The sequence below is a fragment of the Microcaecilia unicolor genome, chromosome 7 (genome assembly GCF_901765095.1).
Source record: "Microcaecilia unicolor chromosome 7, aMicUni1.1, whole genome shotgun sequence".
NCBI classification, from domain to species: domain Eukaryota; kingdom Metazoa; phylum Chordata; class Amphibia; order Gymnophiona; family Siphonopidae; genus Microcaecilia; species Microcaecilia unicolor.
The window spans coordinates 137,631,482-137,652,878 of NC_044037.1; the positions used below are offsets into that span (position 1 = coordinate 137,631,482).

A 21,397-nucleotide genomic window follows, 5' to 3' on the forward strand; every position below is an offset into this window, starting at 1 on the left:
CCTGAATTTGGCCACATGCTCCTCTCCCACTGGACACTAAAGAGACTTACCAAAGGCCCAATGTAATAATGTGGTAACCAAGATGCACATTTTTGTGGTAGTGCACAATACATATTGTATGCTAAAGCATGTTCCATCAGCTTTCATTCCTCCCCTCTCGGGACCAGAAGGGATTCTAGAACCAATGAACACAATCCTATACCGTATCTGATCAGAGGGACTTCACGGTAATCATCCAGTTTCCAAGGATCGCAAAATCCATGCCACAACTACCTGCCAGAATTCCAAAAAAGTAGGTAGATTACATGCTGTTTACCCCAGGTATAAGCAATCAAGCAGTGATTTTCCCCAAGTCTACCTTTTCTTAACTGCTTATACACTTTTCCCTCCAAGAACTTATCCAAGGCGGGGCATTTTTCTCTTTACATCTAATCTTCTTCCCAGTTGCTAAAGTACCTCAGTCGTTTATGGCCCCTATTCACATTCTCTTCCTAGTCCTGTCCATTCCTAATCTTTTCCCTCACCCCCTACCTCTCTCCACTACAGGAACTCACTGCCCATCCATCGAAATCATCACCTCACCTTCTCTCCTACCCTCTTCCTCCCTCTTGGCTTTTAATCTCCGTCTCTTTCTTCCCTCCATTTTGCCTTCCCCCATTCCACCTAAATACCTCTCGCCTTCGATGCCTGCGTGGCCACACCTCTCCTACTCTCCTCCGCTCTCTTTTACTCCTTCTCTTACTCTCAGCCGGTGACATCAATCCCAATCCTGGCCCTCCTCACCAACTATTATCCCAACTCTACAGATCTCACCGCGACCTCTCTAACCTCATCTCTATTCCTCTACTCCCCTCCTCTTCTCTGCCCTTCTCTTGCGCCCTATGGAATGCCCGCTCTATCTGTAACAAACTCCCCTATATCCAGGACCTCTTTATCTTGTGTCACCTCCATCTGCTCGCCATAACAGAAACCTGGCTCTGCCCTGATGACTCTGCTTCAGTCGCATCCCTCTGCCATGGCGGTTATCTTTTTTCACATACTCCTCGCCCTGCTGGTCGCGGGGGCGGTGTTGGACTACTTCTCTAGATTTCAACCCCTTCTTCCACCTCAATCTCACTGTTTTTCCTCCTTTGAAGTCCACTCTATCCGCCTTTTCTCTCCTCTGCCTCTTCGAATAGCGGTCATTTATCGTCCCCCTGATAAGTCCCTTTCATCCTTTCTCAGTGACTTTGATGCCTGGCTTGCCTTCTTCCATGATCCTTCCTCCCCCTCTCTCATCCTTGGTGACTTTAATATTCCTGCTACTGATCCTTCCAACTCTTATATTTCCAAGTTACTCGCTTTAACATCCTCCTTTAATCTCCAACTATGCTCCACCTCCCCCACTCATCAAAATGGTCACTGTCTTGATCTCATCTTATCCTCCAACTGTTCACCCTCTAGTTTCCTTGCCTCTGATCTTCCCCTCTCTGATCACCATCTTATAACTTTCACACTTAAATCTCCTCCCTCCCAGTCCCGTCCTATTATATCTAATTTATCTAGGAATCTTCACGATATTGACCCTTCATCTCTATCCTCCCATGTTTCAAACCTCCTCTCCACTGTGGCACCATCCACGTCTGTCAACGAGGCTGTTTCTTCTTACAACAATACTCTATCCTCTGCCTTAGACACTCTTGCACCTTTGATGACCCGCCCTATAAGGCGTACAAAACCCCAACCTTGGCTGACTTCTAATATCTGCTGTCGCGTCTCTCGCGCTTGCCGCGCTCTCGAGGACCTTGGCATACCTTCAGGCTTCTTCCCCGGAAGCGCGGGGTTTGTGAGTCCTTTAGGCAAAATCACCTTCCAGGTAGAGAGGAGATAAGACTGGACCGGAACTCCGGACTGGAGTTCTACACCGGAACACTCGGAACTGGAACGCACCGGACGGGTGCGCACTGGAGTGGAGCCCACTGGACTGGACACACTGGAGTGGCCCCACTGGACTGGAACATACAGGAGTGACCCCGCTGGACTGGAACACACTGGAGCGGAACCGGAACACCCTGGACCTAGGCTTCACCTACACTTGACTGCCTTCCCCCTCGGGTTGAGCCCTCAGGTTCTGGCAGCCGGTAGGACTTACAGGAACAGCAGGAATGAAGATCCAGGAGTGCCCCCTGGCACCTAGGCGAAGGCAAGGCAGACAAGCAGGAATTGTCCGGGATCGGGCAGTCGGCAGGAATCAACACAATGACTAGTAAACTGTACCCAGGCTAATAGGAACGCTATACCCAGGCAAACCAGTCATACACAGGAACATACACAGAGCAAACTCAGGAGACTTGGAAGGCTATACACCAGCTAACAACTAAGCTGTGCCCAAGCTAACAAGTCATGCCCTGGACACAAACGCAGAACACTAGCAAAGCTTTACACAGGCTACAAGCCAGACGGTGCCTAAGCTGGCTAGCCTGTCACTAGGAACCAACACAGAGAACTAGCAGAGCTAAGCACAGGCTACAAGCCAGACGGTGCCTAAGCTGGCTAGTCTACACTAGGAACGATCACAGAGAACTAGCAGAGCTATGCACAGGCTACAAGCCAGACGGTGCCTAAGCTGACTAGTCTCACTAGGAATAATACAGTCTCGGGATAGTGACTAGCAAGGGCGGCCAGTCTAACACTAGGAACAAACACAGTCTTGGGATAGGGACTAGCGAGGGCGGCTAGTCTAACACTAGGAACAAACACAGTCTTGGGATAGTGGCTAGCAAGGGCGGCTAGTCTAACACTAGGAACAAACACAGTCTGGGGATGGTGACTAGCAAGGGCGGCCAGTCTAACACTAGGAACAAACACAGTCTTGGGATAGGGACTAGCAAGGGTGGCTAGTCTAACACTAAGAACAAACACAGTCTTGGGATAGTGGCTAGCAAGGGCGGCTAGTCTAACACTAGGAACAAACACAGTCTGGGGATAGTGACTAGCAAGGGCGGCCAGTCTAACACTAGGAACAAACACAGTCTTGGGATGGTGACTAGCAAGGGCGGCCAGTCTAACACTAGGAACAAACACAGTCTTGGGATAGTGACTAGCAAGGGCGGCCAGTCTAACACTAGGAACAAACACAGTCTTGGGATAGTGGCTAGCAAGGGCGGCCAGTCTAACACTAGGAACAAACACAGTCTTGGGATAGTGACTAGCAAGGGCGGCCAGTCTAACACTAGGAACAAACACAGTCTTGGGATAGTGGCTAGCAAGGGCGGCTAGTCTAACACTAGGAACAAACACAGTTTGGAGATAGTGACTAGCAAGGGCGGCCAGTCTAACACTAGGAACAAACACAGTCTTGGGATAGTGACTAGCAAGGGCGGCCAGTCTAACACTAGGAACAAACACAGTCTTGGGATAGTGACTAGCAAGGGCGGCCAGTCTAACACTAAACAACCACAGTGAACTAGTAGAGCTATGCACAGGCTACAAGCCACACGGTGCCTAAGCTGGCTAGTCTATCACTGGAAACAAACACAGAGAACTAGCAGAGCTATGCACAGGCAACAAGCCAGACGGTGCCTAAGCTAACTAGTCTGAACAAACATAGAACACTAGCAAGCTATACACAGGCTAAGCCACACGGTGCCTAAGCTAGCTAGTCTAACAAACATAGAAACTCACACAGAGCAAACACTGACACCGGGTACAGAGCACTCTATACACCAGGACCTTTAGATGAGATGCAAAGGCCAGGACTGTAGTCTTCAAGTGATTAATAAAGCCCCTCAACACCAGAGCCACAGCTGCAGCAATTACCTTGCAACCAAACAGAGGCTTGACACACAGAGCAGTCATCCCATAGGAAGGAACAGCGGGAGCCATCTTGGATACTGGCAGAGAGGAAGAGGCGGCAGCCATCTTGGAAGAGGCATAGCCCACACAGGTGAGGTTCAGTAGGGCAATCAGCACACAGAGCCAGAGAGAACCTAAGACAGACACAGACACAGAGACAAGCAGAAGCCAGCACAGACACTGACTTCCAGAAACAGGGTAAGTCTGAGGGTTGTCACGGCCACGGACGGGACATCCGCTACCTACGTTCCTGCTGACCTCCTTCCAATCTGCTCTTTTATGCGCCAAACAGGATTATTATATTCAACTGACCAACTCTCTTGGCTCTAACCCTCGACTTCTCTTCACCACATTGAACTCTCTCCTCAAGGTGCCCCCTCCCCCAACTCCCCCTTCATTATCTCCTCAGACCCTTGCTGAATTCTTTCACGACAAAGTTCAAAAGATAAACCTTGAATTCTCTACCACGCCACCTCTCCCTCCACTAGTCCGTTCCCCTCTCTCTCCTTCCCCTCATTCTTTTTTCTCCTTTCCTGAAGTTACTATAGAGGAAACTACACTTCTCCTTTCTTCCTCAAAATGTACCACCTGTTCCTCTGATCCCATTCCCACCCACCTTCTTAATGCCATCTCACCTGCTCTTATTCCTTTTATCTGTCACATTCTCAACCTCTCACTTTCCACTGCAACTGTCCCTACTGCCTTTAAACATGCTGTGGTCACACCTCTCCTTAAGAAACCTTCACTCGACCCTACTTGTCCCTCTAATTACCGACCCATCTCCCTCCTCCCTTTTCTCTCCAAATTACTTACTTGAGCGTGCTGTTCACCACCGCTGCCTTGATTTTCTCTCCTCACATGCTATTCTTGACCCATTACAATCTGGTTTTCGCCCTCTCCACTCAACCGAAACTACGCTTACTAAAGTCTCCAATGACCTATTACTGGCTAAATCCAGAGGTCTCTATTCCATCCTCATTCTTCTTGATCTTTCCGCTGCTTTTGACACTGTCGATCACAGCATACTCCTGGATACCCTGTCCTCACTTGGATTCCAGGGCTCTGTCCTTTCCTGGTTCTCTTCCTACCTCTTCCTCCGCACCTCTCTGGTGGATTTTCTTCTACTTCTATCCCTCTGCCTGTCGGCGTACCTCAGGGTTCTGTTCTTGGTCCCCTCCTCTTTTCTATCTACACTTCTTCCCTTGGTTCATTAATCTCAACCCATGGCGTTTCCTACAATCTCTATGCTGACTCCCCCCAAATCTACCTTTCTACCCCTGATATCTCACCTTGCATCCAAACCAAAGTTTCAGCGTGCTTGTCTGACATTGCTGTCTGGATGTCTCAACGCCACCTGAAATTAAACGTGACCAAAACCGAGCTTCTCATTTTTCCCCCCAAACCCACCTCCCCCTCCCCCGTTTTCTATTTCTGTTGATGGCTCTCTCATTCTCCCTGTCTCCTCAGCTCAAAACCTTGGGGTCATCTTTGACTCTTCTCTCTCCTTGTCTGCTTATATCCAGCAGATCACCAAGACCTGTCGCTTCTTTCTTTACAACATCCGTAAAATCCGCCCCTTTCTTTCCGAGCACTCTACCAAAACCCTCATCCACACCCGTCACCTCTCGTTTAGACTACTGCAATCTGCTTCTTGCTGGCCTCCCACTTAGTCACTTCTCCCCTCTCCAATTGGTTCAAAACTCTGCTGCCCGTCTCGTCTTCCGCCAGGGTTGCTTTACTCATACTACCCCCTCTCCTCAAGTCGCTTCACTGGCTCCCTATCCGTTTTCACATCCTGTTCAAACTTCTGCTACTAACCTATAAAAAGTAACAGAGAGGCTCATTTTCAAAGCACTTAGCCTTACAAAGTTTCATAGTAACCTATGGAACTTTGTAAGGCTAATTGCTTTGAAAATACACCTCATAGTAACATAGTAGATGACGGCAGAAAATGACCTGCATGGTCCATCCAGTCTGTCCAACAAGATAAACTCATATGTGCTACTTTTTGTGTATACCTTACCTTGATTTGTACCTGTCCTTTTCAGGGCACAGACCGTGTAAGTCTGCCCAGCACTATCCCCGCCACCCAACCACCAGCCCCGCTTCCCACCACCAGTTTTGGCACAGACCGTGTAAGTCTGCCCAGCACTATCCCCGCCTCCCAACCACCATTCCCGCCACCGGTTCTGCCACCCAATCTCGGCTAAGCTCCTTAGGATCCATTCCTTCTGAACAGGATTCCTTTATGTTTATCCCAAGCATGCTTGAATTCTGTTACCGTTTTCATTTCCACCACCTCCCGCGGGAGGGCATTCTAAGCATCCACCACTCTCTCCGTAAAAAAATACTTCCTGACATTTTTCTTGATTCTGCCCCCCTTCAATCTCATTTCATGTCCTCTAGTTCTACCTCCTTCGCATCTCCAGAAAAGATTCGTTTGCGGATTAATACCTTTCAAATATTTGAACGTCTGTATCATATCACCCCTGTTTCTCCTTTCTTCCAGAGTATACATGTTCAGGTCTTCAAGTCTCTCCTCATATGTCTTGTAATGCAAATCCCTTACCATTCTCGTAGCTTTTCTTTGCACCGCTTCAATTCTTTTTTACATCCTTCACGAGGTACGGCCTCCAAAACTGAACACAATACTCTAGGCGGGGCCTCAACAACGACATATACAGGGGCATCAACACCACCTTTCTTCTGCTGGTCACACCTCTCTCTATACAGCTTAACAACCTTCTAGCTACGGCCACCGTCTTGTCACACTGTTTCGTCGCCTTCAGATCCTCAGATACTATCACCCCAAGATCCCTCTCCCCGTTCGTTCCTACCAGACTCTCCCCGCCTAACACATACGTCTCCCGAGGATTTCTATTCCCAAAGTGCATCACTTTGCATTTCTTCGTATTGAATTTTAATTGCCAAACCTTAGACCATTCTTCTAGCTTCCTCAGATCCTTTTTCATGTTTTCCACTCCCTCCCGGGTGACTCTGTTACCGATCTTAGTATCATCCGCAAATAGGCAAACTTTACCTTCTAACCCTTCGGCAATGTCACTCACAAACATATTGAACAGAATCGGTCCCAGCACCGATCATTGAGGCACACCACTACTCACCTGTCCCTCCTCCGAGCGAATTCCATTCACCACCACCCTCTGGCTTCTGTCCGTCAACCAGTTCCTAATCCAGTTCACCACTTCGGGTCCTATCTTCAGCCCATCCAGTTTATTTAAGAGCCTCCTGTGGGGAACAGTGTCAAAAGCTTTGCTGTAATCTAAGTAGATTACATCTATAGCTCGTCCTGATTCAATTCTCCTGTCACCCAATCAAAGAATTCAATGAGCTTCATTTGGCACGATTTCCCTTTGGTAATACCATGTTGTCTCGGATCTTGCAACTAATTGGCTTCCAGGAAATTCACTATCCTTTCCTTCAGCATCGCTTCCATTACTTTTCCAATAATCGAAGTGAGGCTTACCGGCCTGTAGTTTCCAGCTTCTTCCCTATCACCACTTGTGAAGAGGGACCACCTCCGCCGTTCTCTAATCCCTCGGAACCTCTCCCGTCTGCAAGGATATATAAAACAAATCTTTAAGAGGACCTGCCAGAACCTCTCTGAGCTCCCTCAATATCCTGGGGTGGATCCCATCCGGTCCCATGGCTTTGTCCACCTTTAGCTTTTCAAGTTGTTCATACACACTCTCTTCCGTGAACAGTGGTCTATCCACTTCAATCTCATTTGTACTTTTTGCAGTCCATCGCGGTCCTTCTCCAGGATTTTCTTCTGTGAAAACAGAAAAGTATCTATTTAGCAAATTTGCTTTTTCTTCATCATTATCCACATAGCGGTTCGCAATATCTTTTAGTCTCACAATTCCGTTTTTAGTCATTCTCCTTTCACTAATATACCTGAAGAATTTTTTGTCACCCCTTCTTACATTTCTAGCCATTTGTTCTTGCACTTTTGCCAGACGTATCTCTCTCTTGGCTTCTTTCAGTTTCATCCGGTATTCCTCCTCGTGTTCCTTTTCTTGAGTTTTTTTTTTATTTCTGGAACGCCAACTCTTTAGCCTTTATTTTCTCAGCCACTTGCTTGGAGAACCATATCGGTTTCCTTTTTCTGCTTGGAGAACCATATCGGTTTTCTCTTGCTTTTATTTACTTTCCTTACATAAAGGTTCGTGGCCCTATTTATAGCTGCTTTCAGCCTGGACCACTATCCTTCCACTTCTCGTATTTCCTCCCAGCCCATCATCTCGTTCCTCAGGTATTCCCCCATTTTACTAAAGTCAGCACACTTGAAATCCAGAACTTTGAGTTTTGAGTGGCTGCTCTCCACTTTAGCTGTAATATCAAACCAAACCGTTTGATGGTCACTGCTGCCCAGGTGGGCACCCACTCGGATATTTGACACACTATCCTCATTTGTGAGCACCAGATCCAGCGTCGCTCCCTCCCTCATGGATTCCGTCAACATTTGTCTCAGCAAACCGCTTTGGAAAGCATCCACAATCTCTCTACTTCTTTTCGATTCCGCAGATGGAATCTTCCAATCTACATCAGGCAGATTGAAATCTCCCAGCAACAGCACCTCTCTCTTGTTTCTCAACTTCTGAATATCTGCGATCAGGTCTTTATCTAATTCCTCCAATTGTTTCAGAGGTCTGTAGACAACACCCATGTGTACAGAGGTTCTATCCTCTCTTTTTAAGGTGATCCATATCGCTTCTTCCTTTCCCCAGGTCCCTGTCATTTCGGTCACCGTGATATCATTTCTCACATATACAGCTACTCCTCCACCTTTACGACTCTCTCTATCCTTCCTAAATAGACTATAGCCTGGTATATTTGCATCCCATTCATGGGAACCATTTAGCCACGTCTCTGTGATTGCAACAATGTCTAAGTCTGCCTCCAACATCAGGGCTTGAAGGTCATGAACTTTATTGCTTAGACTGGCCATCGCATTCCACGTACATTTCCTGGTATGTGCTTCAACATTTGTGATTTGGGGTTTTCTTTTCTCTTTGGGTACCTTCATATCCTTTTGTTCCAACTTCATTTCTTTCTCTTCTGCCTCAGTTCTATTTTCAGGATCATCACCATGCTGTAATGGAGCAAAAGAATTCTGTAGGTGCAACACTTGTGAGGGTGGATGCCTCTGTGTTGCATATCGAAGTCTGCCTGAGCTTACTGTGAACCATCTATTCCTAGGTGGTTTTATCCTGGGAGGCAGTGGTGTTAATTTGGCTTGATTCTGTGCTGTATGGTTTTGTGTAGTCTTAGAAGCTGCTTGTCACGTTCTCGAGGGCCTTGGCATTCTGTCAGGTCCTCGAGGCAGGACTGGAGTTCGTGAGCCCTTGGGCCACTGCCAAGGAGCAGCAGCGGCAGGCAAGACTACCTCGGGACTGGAAACACAGAAGAGCAGTACTGGAACTCTGGACTGGAGTAGTACAAGGCAGGCAACTAGAACAGATGAGACAGGAACAGCTTCACCTGCACCTAGCCACCGTTCCTCCGGAGTTGAGCTCCGAAGTGCAGGCGGCCGGCAGGACTTGCAGGATAAGGCAGGAACTGAAGATCCAGAGGACTCACCCTGGGTCTGGGATACACGAGGGCAACAGTGCACGGAACTAGACTCAGACAGTGTGCTGCTGCACAGCCACTAGCAAGACCCAGAAGACAGACCAAGGAACACCAGGCGTACAGAAGTTAGCAGGAGCAAGGACTAGGGCAGCAACACACTAGGCAGAACGGGGATCCGGGAATACCCACAGGGTACACCCTCTAGCTAGGTGGAGACAGGATACAGGAATAATCACCCAGGAAAACACACTAGCCAGACAGATACAGGATTCAGGATATACCCTCAGGATATACAAGCAGGGTAGGCACACAGGCTAGGCAAGGCAGGGTTCAGGGTAAAGAGAGCAAACCAGGAATAACAGGCCAAGGGTCTTCGGCAGGCAGCACAGCAAACAGAGTAACCAGGAAGAACAGGCCAAGGGTCTGAAGCCACAGCCGTTCCCCACACTGACTGGGGAACCCACAAAGGCTGAGGCTTCGCAAACAGACAGAGAACATACCCGGACAAAGGCTTCACCCCAACCCAGGGTAAGCCTGGAGCAGAGGCTTCACCCCAAACACAGGGTAAGCCAGGAACAGAGGCTTCACCCCAAACACAGGGTAAGCCAGGAACAGAGGCTTCACCCCAAACACAGGGTAAGCCTGGAGCAGAGGCTTCACCCCAAACACAGCGTAAGCCTGGAGCAGAAGCTTCACCCCAAACACAGGGTAAGCCAGGAACAGAGGCTTCACCCCAAACACAGGGTAAGCCAGGAAGGACTCGCAGTCCACAGACAGATAGTGGCAGGGAAGACCCCCCCCCCCCCCACGGAAGGACAACAGAGACACAGAAAGAAACTGGGCTGGAACCCAGAGAGAGGCTAAGCAGTAGTGCAGGAAACACTTACTAACCTGACCTGGCCTAAGAGCATAACACTTATGCAAAGGCCCAGACTGCAAGCACAGCACTTCCTTATGAAGGCTCTCACTGATGAGTCACCAGCAGCAGGACAGAAGCAGGAAGTACACTGACCCCAAAGAGAGGCTTGACACATATAGGAAGTGAGCCCACAGGAAAGACAAGCAGGAGCCATCTTGGAAGCTGGCACACAGCCGGTGGCAGCCATCTTAGATGCTGGCTCCCTAGAGAGGCATAGCCCACATAGGTGAGGTCTAGTGAAGCAATCAGCCCAGAGACTAGAGACAAGACAAACACAGACAGAAGCCAGCAGAGCTGCTGACCCCCAGAAAGAAGGTAAGGCTGAGGGTGGTCACGGCCACAGACGTGACACTGCTTTAAGTGCATCTAATTCCTGTTTTACCTTACTGAACTCCTGTTTTAAACTAGCAAGCTGATGACAGACAGGACAAGCCTTAAGTCTCCAGATAATTGGCCTTTAAACTGAAACACCACAATTATTACAGAGAATAAAAGTCATCCTGATTTGTTGGAATGGGAATGAACAGGTATGCTATGATGTGGTTAATAGTGTGCAAGATTAACTTTACTCCTCAGCCATACATAGGCAATCAGAGGCAGTTGTAATTTGGGTGGAATTAATTTGTAATAAGTAGAATAGTTAGGAAGTTATTTAGGAAGTGTCAGTCTTGGGGTGGGGGGGCTTAAAGTTTAAAACCTGTGAAATGTGTTAGGTTTTAAAACAATCTCCAGGAAAGGAAAAAAGTTCTAATACTTGCTAGCAGTTTTAAAATCTGAAATCTCCTTTTCAGATTTACAGATATCAATAAACCAGTTAGAAACAACAATCCAAATCACGTCAGAGCACACTATATGCAGAGCAGATTAAAACAGATCACACTATTTGCAGAACAGATTGAAACAGTCAGATCACACTATTTGCAGAGCCAAGAGGTTTTTTTTTTTTTCTTTTTAGGAAAGATATAAATGCAGTGACAATGATAGACAAGTAAAGAAGGGAGAGATGCCCAGAGAAAACACAGCCAAAGGGTAGGGATAACCAGGAATTTAGCCAGCACAAGTCTTAGCTGTGTGAGTTTCCTTCAGCCAGGAGATAAGGAAGACCATGAGGCTGCTCAGTTTAGCTCCTCCTAAGCAATTAAAATGTCTGCAAAAGGACCAGGTGGAATGGGGTGGGGGATGGGGGAGCTCAGCACACTGTTAGGAAAGGAAAAAAGTTCTAATACTTGCTAGCAGTTTTGAAATCTGAAATCTCCTTTTCAGATTTACAGATATCAATAAACCAGTTAGAAACAACAATCCAAATCACAACAGTCAGAGCACATTATATGCAGCGCAGATTAAACAATCAGTGCACACTATATGCAGAGCCAAGAGGTTTTTTTTTTGTACTCATTCTGCTGCTCCCCAGTATCTCTCCACACTCGTCCTTCCCTACACCCCTTCCCATGCACTCCGCTCCATGGATAAATCCTTCTTATCTGTTCCCTTCTCTACTACTGCCAACTCCAGACTTCGCGCCTTCTGTCTCGCTGCACCCTACGCCTGGAATAAACTTCCTGAGCCCCTACGTCTTGCCCCATCCTTGGCCACCTTTAAATCTAGACTGAAAGCCCACCTCTTTAACATTGCTTTTGACTCGTAACCACTCGCCTCCACCTACCCTCCTCTCCTCCTTCCTGTACACGTTAATTGATTTGATTACTTTATTTTTTTGTCCATTAGATTGTAAGCTCTTTGAGCAGGGGCTGTCTTTCTTCTATGTTTGTGCAGCGCTGCGTACGCCTTGTAGCACTGTAGAAATGCTAAATAGTAGTAGTAGTTCCTCTACAACCTGCTGCACTTCCCAGGAAAAGCCTCTTTCAGATTCCTTAATCTGCATCATTCTTCAAAGGAGAAATCTCTCTATTTCCTCCTCCCTTGAAATAGGCAGCATGGAGAGGTAAGGACTTGGCTCTAGCTCCTCCCCCCACCCTTCCCTATGTGTCTGCTTCAACTTCTCCAGGCCTGCCACTCTAACTTCCAAAGACTGGACTTGTTTTCCATCAGCCTGGAGATTTTGCACAACATGCATATATACCTTTCACCAAATGGTAAATAAATCATACAACAAGGTACTCTATGCATAACAACAGATACTGCTGCTCTCTGCATCTTAATATTGCTAAATGTTTCTTATTTAAAGATGCTCAAGGTGTATCAATATCTATTTGGTGTAGCTGCAAATTAATTGATACCTCAGAGTTAATTCATTTGTTGACAATATCCCTCTTGTGAAAAAAAATTCCTCCTACCCTCTTAGCTGGAGTAACAGCCTTTAAAACTGAAGTATTTTTTTTCCACCCAATACACAATTTAGTTGTGGATTCTGTTGTCAGACAATGTGGTGAAGTACTTAACATAGCTAGGTTTACAAAGGGTTTGAATAAATTCCTGTAAGAAAAGTCAATCATCATGAGCTAGAAAAGCCAATGATTATCTTTAAGAGTAAGAAACATGAAAAAAATGATTCGAGATGCTAACAGGTCTAGCTACTGTTTGAAAGAGGATATTGGAACATGTTTATGTGAGTGGGACGCCAGCACACAGAAAGACATTTTTAAATTTGTTTTCTACAAGTTTTAGTAACAAATTCCCATCAAGACAATGATCATGTCCAGAATCACCACCAACAGCAGCTCCCCTCTCAGCACTCCTCCTCTCCCACTTTACACTAGAAAAGTGTCCCCCCCATCCCCCATTATCTTTCCCATGGCAACCTCCCCAAACAACTGATCACTCCAATCCCCAACCCTCTCTCCTTTTATCTTATCACCTTTTGCTTACCCTCTTCTACCCTAGCTTTCCCAAAAGGAAATGGGGGTGGAAGAAATCTCTATCGGCATACCATTTTTCCCCAGAGAACCTCTCATCTACATTTCCACCTCTCCTCCCCCCACTAAAAAAAAAAAAAATCTTCTAACGTGTATCCAACAGTGGAACTTCCCATACTTCCATCACTCACGCTTCTATGAGCGGGTCTTAATCTTATCCAGTTTTTATATCACCAATTCCAGGGGGAAAGGGGAGGGGGTGCCTGCTAACCTTCTCCCAACATCATCCTCCCCTGTAACTATTATTTTCTCTTTCTTTTCCCTTCCGGTAGTCGTCTTCCAACCTTTACAATCGGCGCTTCCCTAGTCCTCTCACCCTGCGAAGGATGCACAGATAAAATAGAGAAGCAGTAACCAGAAACTGCTAAACCAGTGCAATTTCATCCTCAGTCTTTGGTCTTACACGCCGGAAACCTCAACTCTTCTCACCACCAAGATAAAATACCGAATACCCACAAAACCCCCTGCTCGAACTGAACACTACTTGGAATCGGACGGAACTACACAGATCGTCAGAACATCACGACGTTTGCCCATGTCCATGTGGCCCTATCACAGAAAGATATTCTCGCAGTTCAATACAGCAGCCAATCACAACCATATACATTATTACCAGTTTTAGCAAACAAACCAATCATACCGTAAAACATCACCGCCGACCCGGCGGAAAAGTCTTAACCAATCACAGTTATAGACATGGCAAATTGGTCTACAATAGTCAATAGGATTCGCTTAACTTTATTGTCATACGACAATTTTTATATTGTTGCCACGGTGCCACCAAGGGGAGGTGGGGTTTACTGTCATTAATTCTCTTTGGTTTTCTTCAACCTCCTTGGCACTCACAACTCAATGATTGACTTCCTCAGTAAATAAACAAGACAAGAGTTTCAAGCCTCGTTCTGACTTCTGAGGCAATTCTCAGGTCAGCTCATGCGTTGTTTGACGCTGGCGAAGATTAGTTATCCTTTTCCGTTTCCTTGCTTTTGATGTCTGCTTTTTTTTCCCCCGAGGAAGTTAATCTAATCTCGGTTGTTGGTTTTTTTTCTACCCACCATGGAGCACTACCTAGCCTACGCATAAATCGTACGCATGCGCTACTGTCGAGGTGAATGTTCGAAAGCGGCGGTAGTAGAGAGAAACAGGGGAGTTATATATCGGAAGATCTGAATGTGAGAACTTATTTGTTAAAACTGTTAAAAGAGCGAAAAATGTTAATAGCGATCCTGTTACTTGAGATCCTGACTGGAACCCGTAGTGTGATAGATTGGGATGGGTAATATAGGATATAGCGAGTAATGGGGATGTGCGTTTACTTTTTTAGTTTCTGTGGAGACAGTAAGGAGGTTCTCTGTTACACTAGAGATCACATTGGTGGTGGTTGATGCCAGTAGTAGGTTTGTGAGTTCCTTGGAAATAGTGGGGAGTTTCGTGCTAGTTTTAAATTCTTTGGTTTGGGAAAGTCATTGCTCTTATCTCTGGGTGTAGGAAACATTGAAAGGATAACAGAGAAACAATTCTATCTATCAAGTCCTCTGGCTACCATTGGAAACAGAATGCTGAACTTAATATATATAGAGAAAGGTGACAAGGGAATGGAAAGAGTCACATGACGAAAGAAAAACTGAAGAGGTTGATGTGCTCGTTTTCAAAGTACATAGATTTACACAATTACATAACTTAATACATTTCTTGATTAGCTTTCGAAGGTTGCCCTTCGTCAGATCGGAAATAAGCAGATGTTGGTAGATGACAGTATATATTAATGTGAAACATCAAAGCACTCCAGTGACAGACTAACAGGATGGGGGTGGATAGGTGAGAGACAGGAAGAGGGACAGGTGAGATATGCATGGAGACAGTCTCAGTGCATGTCTCACCTGTCCCTCTTCTTGTCTCTCACCTATCCACCCCCATCCTGTTAAGACTGTCACTGGGGTGCTTTGATGTTTCACTTTAATATATACTGTCATCTACCAACATTTGCTTATTTCCGATCTGACGAAGAAGGGCAACCTTCGAAAGCTAATCAAGAAATGTATTAAGTTATGTCCAATACAAAAGGTATCATCTTATTTTCTTTTCCATGTTTTATTTCTATTGATTACCTTTAAAAGTGGACTAACACGGCTACCACACCTCTCTACAAAATTACATGGAAGCATATTTTAACGCACTTAAAGTTTCATAGTAACCTATGGAACTTTGTAAGTCTAAGTGCTTTGAAAATGAGGCTTCTCAGCTTGGAGAAGAGACAGCTAAGTGGGGATATGAGAGAGGGAGCACAAAATACTGACTGCTAGGGCCCCACGACAGGCTGTAACCTTTTTAGCTGCAGATAAGTATGGGGGCCAGAGCAATTGCTTTGTTTGCCTCCCAGGTAAACATGAATTGATTGTTTACCCATTTAGAAATGAATAGGAACCCAAAGGTCAATAACTATGAACTGTTTGATATATAACCTTTCTCATTGTTGACAAGAGTCCGAGATTGGTATTCACCTTTGGGTTCCTTGAGACAGCTGTTGCAAAACATGGTCCATGTCTGGACCCATTAAGGAAGACCAGTTCAATATGCTGTGTTTCAACATTACAAAAGACAAGATAAGTTTTTGCGTTTTTTTTTGTTTTGTTTTACTTGTCACTAGTCACAGTTGGAAGAAGGCACATGGGTGTGTCACTAAATTAAATGTGCAGTGATTACATTATAAGCATGGTCAAGCAATTGACCTGTTTGGTTTGTGATGGTCCAACGATATTCATGAGCACATTTTAACACTAAAAAGTTTTTGTCTAGTATGGTTCTGTGGGTTTATTTTTTTGGTATTTTCCCTTTCCCTCAGAGTATGGTTTATAGTTGTTGTTGTTGTTGTCTCTTGTAAATTGACATTCAGGTACTTTTTACCTGGCTTGATCACTTTTTAGAAGCAGAATACAGGACTAAACTGCCCTGGTTTGGCAATTCTTATGTCTACAAACCATTACTGCAAGCTGGGAAGGGGAATGGGGGTGGTTACACTCTGCTCTGAGTCTGAGGACATGAGGAAGGGAGTGTATATTCTGTAAAATTACACTTCTTAGCCTTTGCAACAGATGGACACAATCCACCAGTTTCTGGATTCATCTATTAGCAAGTGGAGATGGAGAATACTGTACACTGTACTGAAGAAAGTGATACCGGACGGCCAGCCCTTAGGCAGTATATCTCTGTCTCCAGCATGTGGTGGATGGCTTCTCACCAGCTTATGGATTACTCATATTTTGGGGATTTTGGGGAGCTCCTGGGCTAGAGTCTAGCCAGTTGAGCCAGGGGTTGTTTGGCCAAGTGGAGCCATTCTTGGAGGCGTACTTGGCCCCAGGTTTCCCCTCCTCCTAATTCCTTTATTTATTTATTTATGGTTCATTTATATTCCACATTTTCCCACACATGCAGGCACAATGTGGCTTACAGAAAATTAGAAGGAATTACAAATTATGAAGATACAGATAAAGCGAAAAAAAAAAAAGGTTAAACAAGGGGAGCATTGACTAACAGTGGAAAACTAAGCAGGATGGGGAACTTAAAGGGGAATATTAATCAGCAGGGGAACAAGGAGAGTAGGTTGCAACAAAGAAGTTAGTCTTCAGTAATTTCTTGAAGAGGGTGCGGTCCATTTGCATTTTGAGGTGTCTCGGCAGAGCATTCCAGATTTTTGGGCAGCAATAGCGGAAAGAAGAGGAAAAAATCATCTTGTATTTGGCACCCTTGCAGTTAGGAAAGTGGAGTTGAAGATATGACCGGGCAGCAGGCACAGAATTCCTGAGTGGAAGATCAATCAAGTTCAGCATGTAGTCCGGGGCAAGCCCATAGATAATTTTATGGGTTAAAGCACAGATTTTAAAGGTGATACATTCCTGTACAGGTAGCCAATGAAGGTTGTAGCGCAGAGGCTGAGCATGTGTGAATCGATTCTTACCCAAGATCAGTCTCGTGGCTGTGTTCTCGACTGTTTGGAACTTTTTTAGGAGAGAGACTTTGCAGTCCGCATAAATCCCACTGCAGTAATCAAGATGGGACAGTACTAGCCAGTGCACAAGGGTGCGAAACAGCTCTCTGGGAAAGAAATGTCTTATGCGCCGGAGCCTCCACATAGCATTAAACATTCTTTTGCAGACCAGTTGCACGTGATTGTCTAACTGTAGGTGCACATCCAGATTCACTCCTAAAAGATGCAAACTGTTGGAAATTGGTAGAACATAGCCTTGAACTGGAAGAGTAGTTTCAGTGAGTGGGCTATGGGGGGACGAGAGTACGCTACATTGGGTTTTGTCCTTGTTGAGTTGAAACCGAAACACCTGAGCCCAGTGTTCGATTGTGGAGAAGCTAGCTTCAATGAGATCAGCTATTTCGGATACAGTAGTATGAAAGGGGATGTAGATGGTTGTCATCGGCGTAGATGAACGGATTGAGACCTAGGTTCGCTAGAGCTGTGGCTAGCGGTACCAGCATGATGTTAAATAATGTTGGAGAAAGGGGCGAACCCTGGGGTACCCCACAAGAGGCAGTCCATGGAGCAGAGATGGTTGAATTCATGTTGACCCGATAGGATCTGGAGGTTAAAAAGCCCTTGAACCAGCGTAGAACCTACGCCGAAAGAGTCTAGAAGATGAAGTAGTATGTCATGGTCCACCATATCGAAGGCGCTTGACATGTCAAATTGAAGCAAAAGTACTTTCCGACCAATGGATAGCTCTTGTTTGAAGTTTGATAAGCTGGTGACTAGTACTGTCTCAGTGCTATAATGGGTACAGAAACCTGACTGCGAATGGTGAAGGATGTTAAAATTAGGAATTCATTCAACTGGACGTTCACCATACTCTCCATTAATTTGAAAACCAATGGTATGGAAGCCACTGGGCGATAATTGGAAATAACATCGGATTTAATCTTAAGGTTCTTTGGTATGGGAGTGAGTAGAATATTACCATGCTCCGGTGGGAAAGTCCCAGATCCTAGCATATAGTTTAGATAGGAAGTCAGATCTTCAACAAAACATTTTGGAGCAACTTTTAAAATGTGGTTTGGAAAGACATCCAGTCTGCAGTATTTGTTAGAGAACTTTTTTAGGGCAACAGATACGTTGTCAAATAATAGATTATTGAAGTTGGTCCATGTACGATCAGCCGCGCAGAAATCCTCGGACTTTGGCAAGGAGCCTAAGAATGCATCCACATCTGGAATACTACTAACTGATGTTGAACGTAAGGCTAAGATTTTCTCTTTGAAGTAAGTTGCAAGTTGAGTGGCAGATGGAAGTTCACCACTAGAGACTTCTAACCTTCGGGTATCAAGAAAGGAGTTTAGAAGTTGATACACCTTTTTAATGTCCCGGCCTGCTGACTGCAACGTAGTTGAAAAATAAGTTTGTTTTGCTTGCCTGATGGCGTATTTATATTTTCGGTGACAGTTTTTCCACGCTCCTAGTGCTTGATCTGTTTTCCGTTTACGCCAAGCTCTTTCTAGTCTTCTGGTCTCAGTTTTTAAAGTTTTAAGACTAGCAGAGAACCATGGTGTGAAACTGCGGATGTAGGAAGTTTTGAGGCGTAATGGCGCAAGAGAATCTATCATGGCCTGACATCTAGTTTCCAGATCGGTAAGGTAGTGAGATGATTGTGTATTGAACACGCTGTCAGCACTATAAAAATACTTCCAGAATAAAGAAGGGTCAATGACGCCTCTAGAATAGTACGTGTGAATCTTTAGAGGCAGGGGGAGACCTGAGGTTCGCCAGCGGAGGGTGAAATGAAGTTTGTAATGGTCAGACCAGGAAGTGTTGGACCAGCTAATGTCACGCAGGAGAAAATTGGCATCATCCAAAAATTTAAAAGAGAGAAGATCTAATGAGTGTCCTTTGCAGTGAGATGGGCAAATGTCAGGGCAATTTAGGTCCCAAAGACGAAGGAAGTCTAGCAATTGAATAGTAGCAGGCGAACTAGATTGATCTAAGTGGAGGTTAAGATCTCCCAGCAGAAGGATGTTTGAATTCGCCATACAGATATGGGAGGTAAAGTCCAGTAGGTCGGATTGACTACTATTCCAATGAACTGGTGGTCTGTAGAACAACACACAAACTAGGTGATTTTGAAGTGATGAGTGATGTACGGTGACTGCAGCGATTTCCAGCGAGACAAATAGGAGTTCCGAACTTGGCTCTACCTTGAGGTAGGATCGATGTATAAGTGCAATACCACCACCTCTTCTGTCTGTCCTGTCCCAGTGGATGACCTTATATACTTTAGGGCAGAGATCAAGTACATGCGGTCTTTGGGAGTTCTAATCCAGGTTTCTGTAGTGGCCTAGTGGTTAGGGTGGTGGACTTTGGCCCTGGGGAACTGAGGAACTGAGTTTGATTCCCACTTCAGGCACAGGCAGCTCCTTGTGACTCTGGGCAAGTCACTTAACCCTCCATTGCCCCATGTAAGCCGCATTGAGCCTGCCATGAATGGGAAAGCGCGGGGTACAAATGTAACAAAAAAAAAAAAAAAACAGCATTTCAAGTGCCTCAGAAGTAATCCAATCTGAAATGAGTTCAGGTTTGTTCACTACTGATCTTGTGTTGATATAGCCAACTCGGAATGAATGAAACTGGGGTGTATTTGCCTTCTCGAGGGGGATGACTATGATGATATAGCTTGTTCTCGCAGGGGTTGGATGAGTCTTGAGGAAACGGCTGGTCAGAGCGGGGATGTGGATGAGATGAGATTCGCCTGATAACAGAGACGAGTGGAATGAGCATAGAACCCTGTTCGGTAGCAGTAAAGGAGAAGTGTATTAAGATGGACAAATAGAAAATTTGTAATGAGGTCGACGAGAACATGATTGCATCAAAGTGAAAGTTGGGCAAGGGAAAAGCTGGCGGTGTACAGCTACGGTGGCTAATAGCTGTCCAGCATTGGTGGTTAGCACGGTTGTAAGCTTGCAAATCCCTGGTCCTGGTTCAGCTTGCAGGAAACTCCCAAAAAGAATGTGTATCAGCTGTCCAGATCGCAGAAAACTCCACAGCGCTTGCAATAACTGGGCAAGGATAAAGATGTAGGAGGGCTTAACCAAACACGCCCACAGTACTTAGAAGCAAAACCTGGGCAAGGTGGGCAGGCCCTCGGTTGTACACGCCCCGACTTTGTCAGCTCCCTCAGCAACGACGGCTCCTCCCTCCGTGCCAGCCTCCGAGAAACCAATGGGCAGTGGGACACGACGCTCAGAAGAGAGAGAAGGCCCGTGGTTGAAGCGAAGCCAGAAGCAGGCAGTTGTCCTCCGTGGTGATCAGCAAAGTCATACCCAGCCAGTCAGCAGTAATCGCCGTCACGGCCTCTAGGGCCAACCGCCGACTTCAACCGCGGCTGCCCGATCCGCCCCCTCCACCGCACAATACAGACCTCCAGATGTCCAAAGCCGGCTCCCGGTGTATGGCAACGAGGCAGCAGTAACGAAGCGCCGGACGGAGTAGGAAGAGGGCGAATTAAAGGAGTAGTTGAAATTTGGCCCGGGGAGTAGCAAGAAACAGCTGTTTAAGTTGCCGCCATTTTCGAGCCATTTGACCTGCTTGGCCTGTCTTGGCTGTAGCCTTCCTCATAAGTTAAAAAAAAAATCTACATGTGAGAGATTTGTGGCTGTTGAGCTTGGTGATCCAGTTGGGCAGCAGGCTCTGACCTGGAGAGGAGGGGCCACTACTGGAGAGACTCACGTCGACTCTTTTGCCTGTGGTGAGTGTCTCCTTTAAATTCTTCTTTGCCATTGGGTGCTTCGCTGTGCGGAAATGGCTGCGGAGGCATAGTAATATAGTTACTATGTTACTATATCTCCGCAGCAATTTCCGCACCGCGAAGCACCTGACAGCAAAGAAGAATTTAAAGGAGCCACTCACCACAGTAAAAAGATGCTCTCGTTGCTGTAAGAGGCATAAGTACATAAGTAGTGCCATACTGGGAAAGACCAAAGGTCCATCTAGCCCAGCATCCTGTCACCGACAGTGGCCAATCCAGGTCAAGGGCACCTGGCACGCTCCCCAAACGTAAAAACATTCCAGACAAGTTATACCTAAAAATGCGGAATTTTTCCAAGTCCATTTAATAGCGGTCTATGGACTTGTCCTTTAGGAATCTATCTAACCCCTTTTTAAACTCCGTCAAGCTAACCG

At 45.9% G+C, this 21,397-nt stretch overlaps 2 protein-coding genes across 4 annotated transcripts in view; one reads left to right on the plus strand and one right to left on the minus strand.

Annotated features, from left to right (window-relative positions):
* The window catches only part of DNAJB11 (DnaJ heat shock protein family (Hsp40) member B11), a gene marked incomplete in the record, with an annotated part of 406,113 nt that extends 392,344 nt beyond the window's left edge, over nucleotides 1-13,769 (minus strand). Inside the window, 1 exon segment of the mRNA XM_030209526.1 lies at nucleotides 13,538-13,769. Coding sequence (XP_030065386.1) covers nucleotides 13,538-13,605 — 68 coding nt within the window.
* Nucleotides 13,770-13,893: 124 nt separating this feature from the next.
* Nucleotides 13,894-21,397, plus strand: part of TBCCD1 (TBCC domain containing 1) — a 467,458-nt gene continuing 459,954 nt past the window's right edge. For 2 of the 3 annotated variants that reach the window (XM_030209750.1, XM_030209752.1), the window contains exon 1: nucleotides 14,160-14,393. The gene's annotated coding sequence lies outside the window, so the exon portion shown is untranslated. The other variant, XM_030209751.1, reaches the window with a different exon arrangement.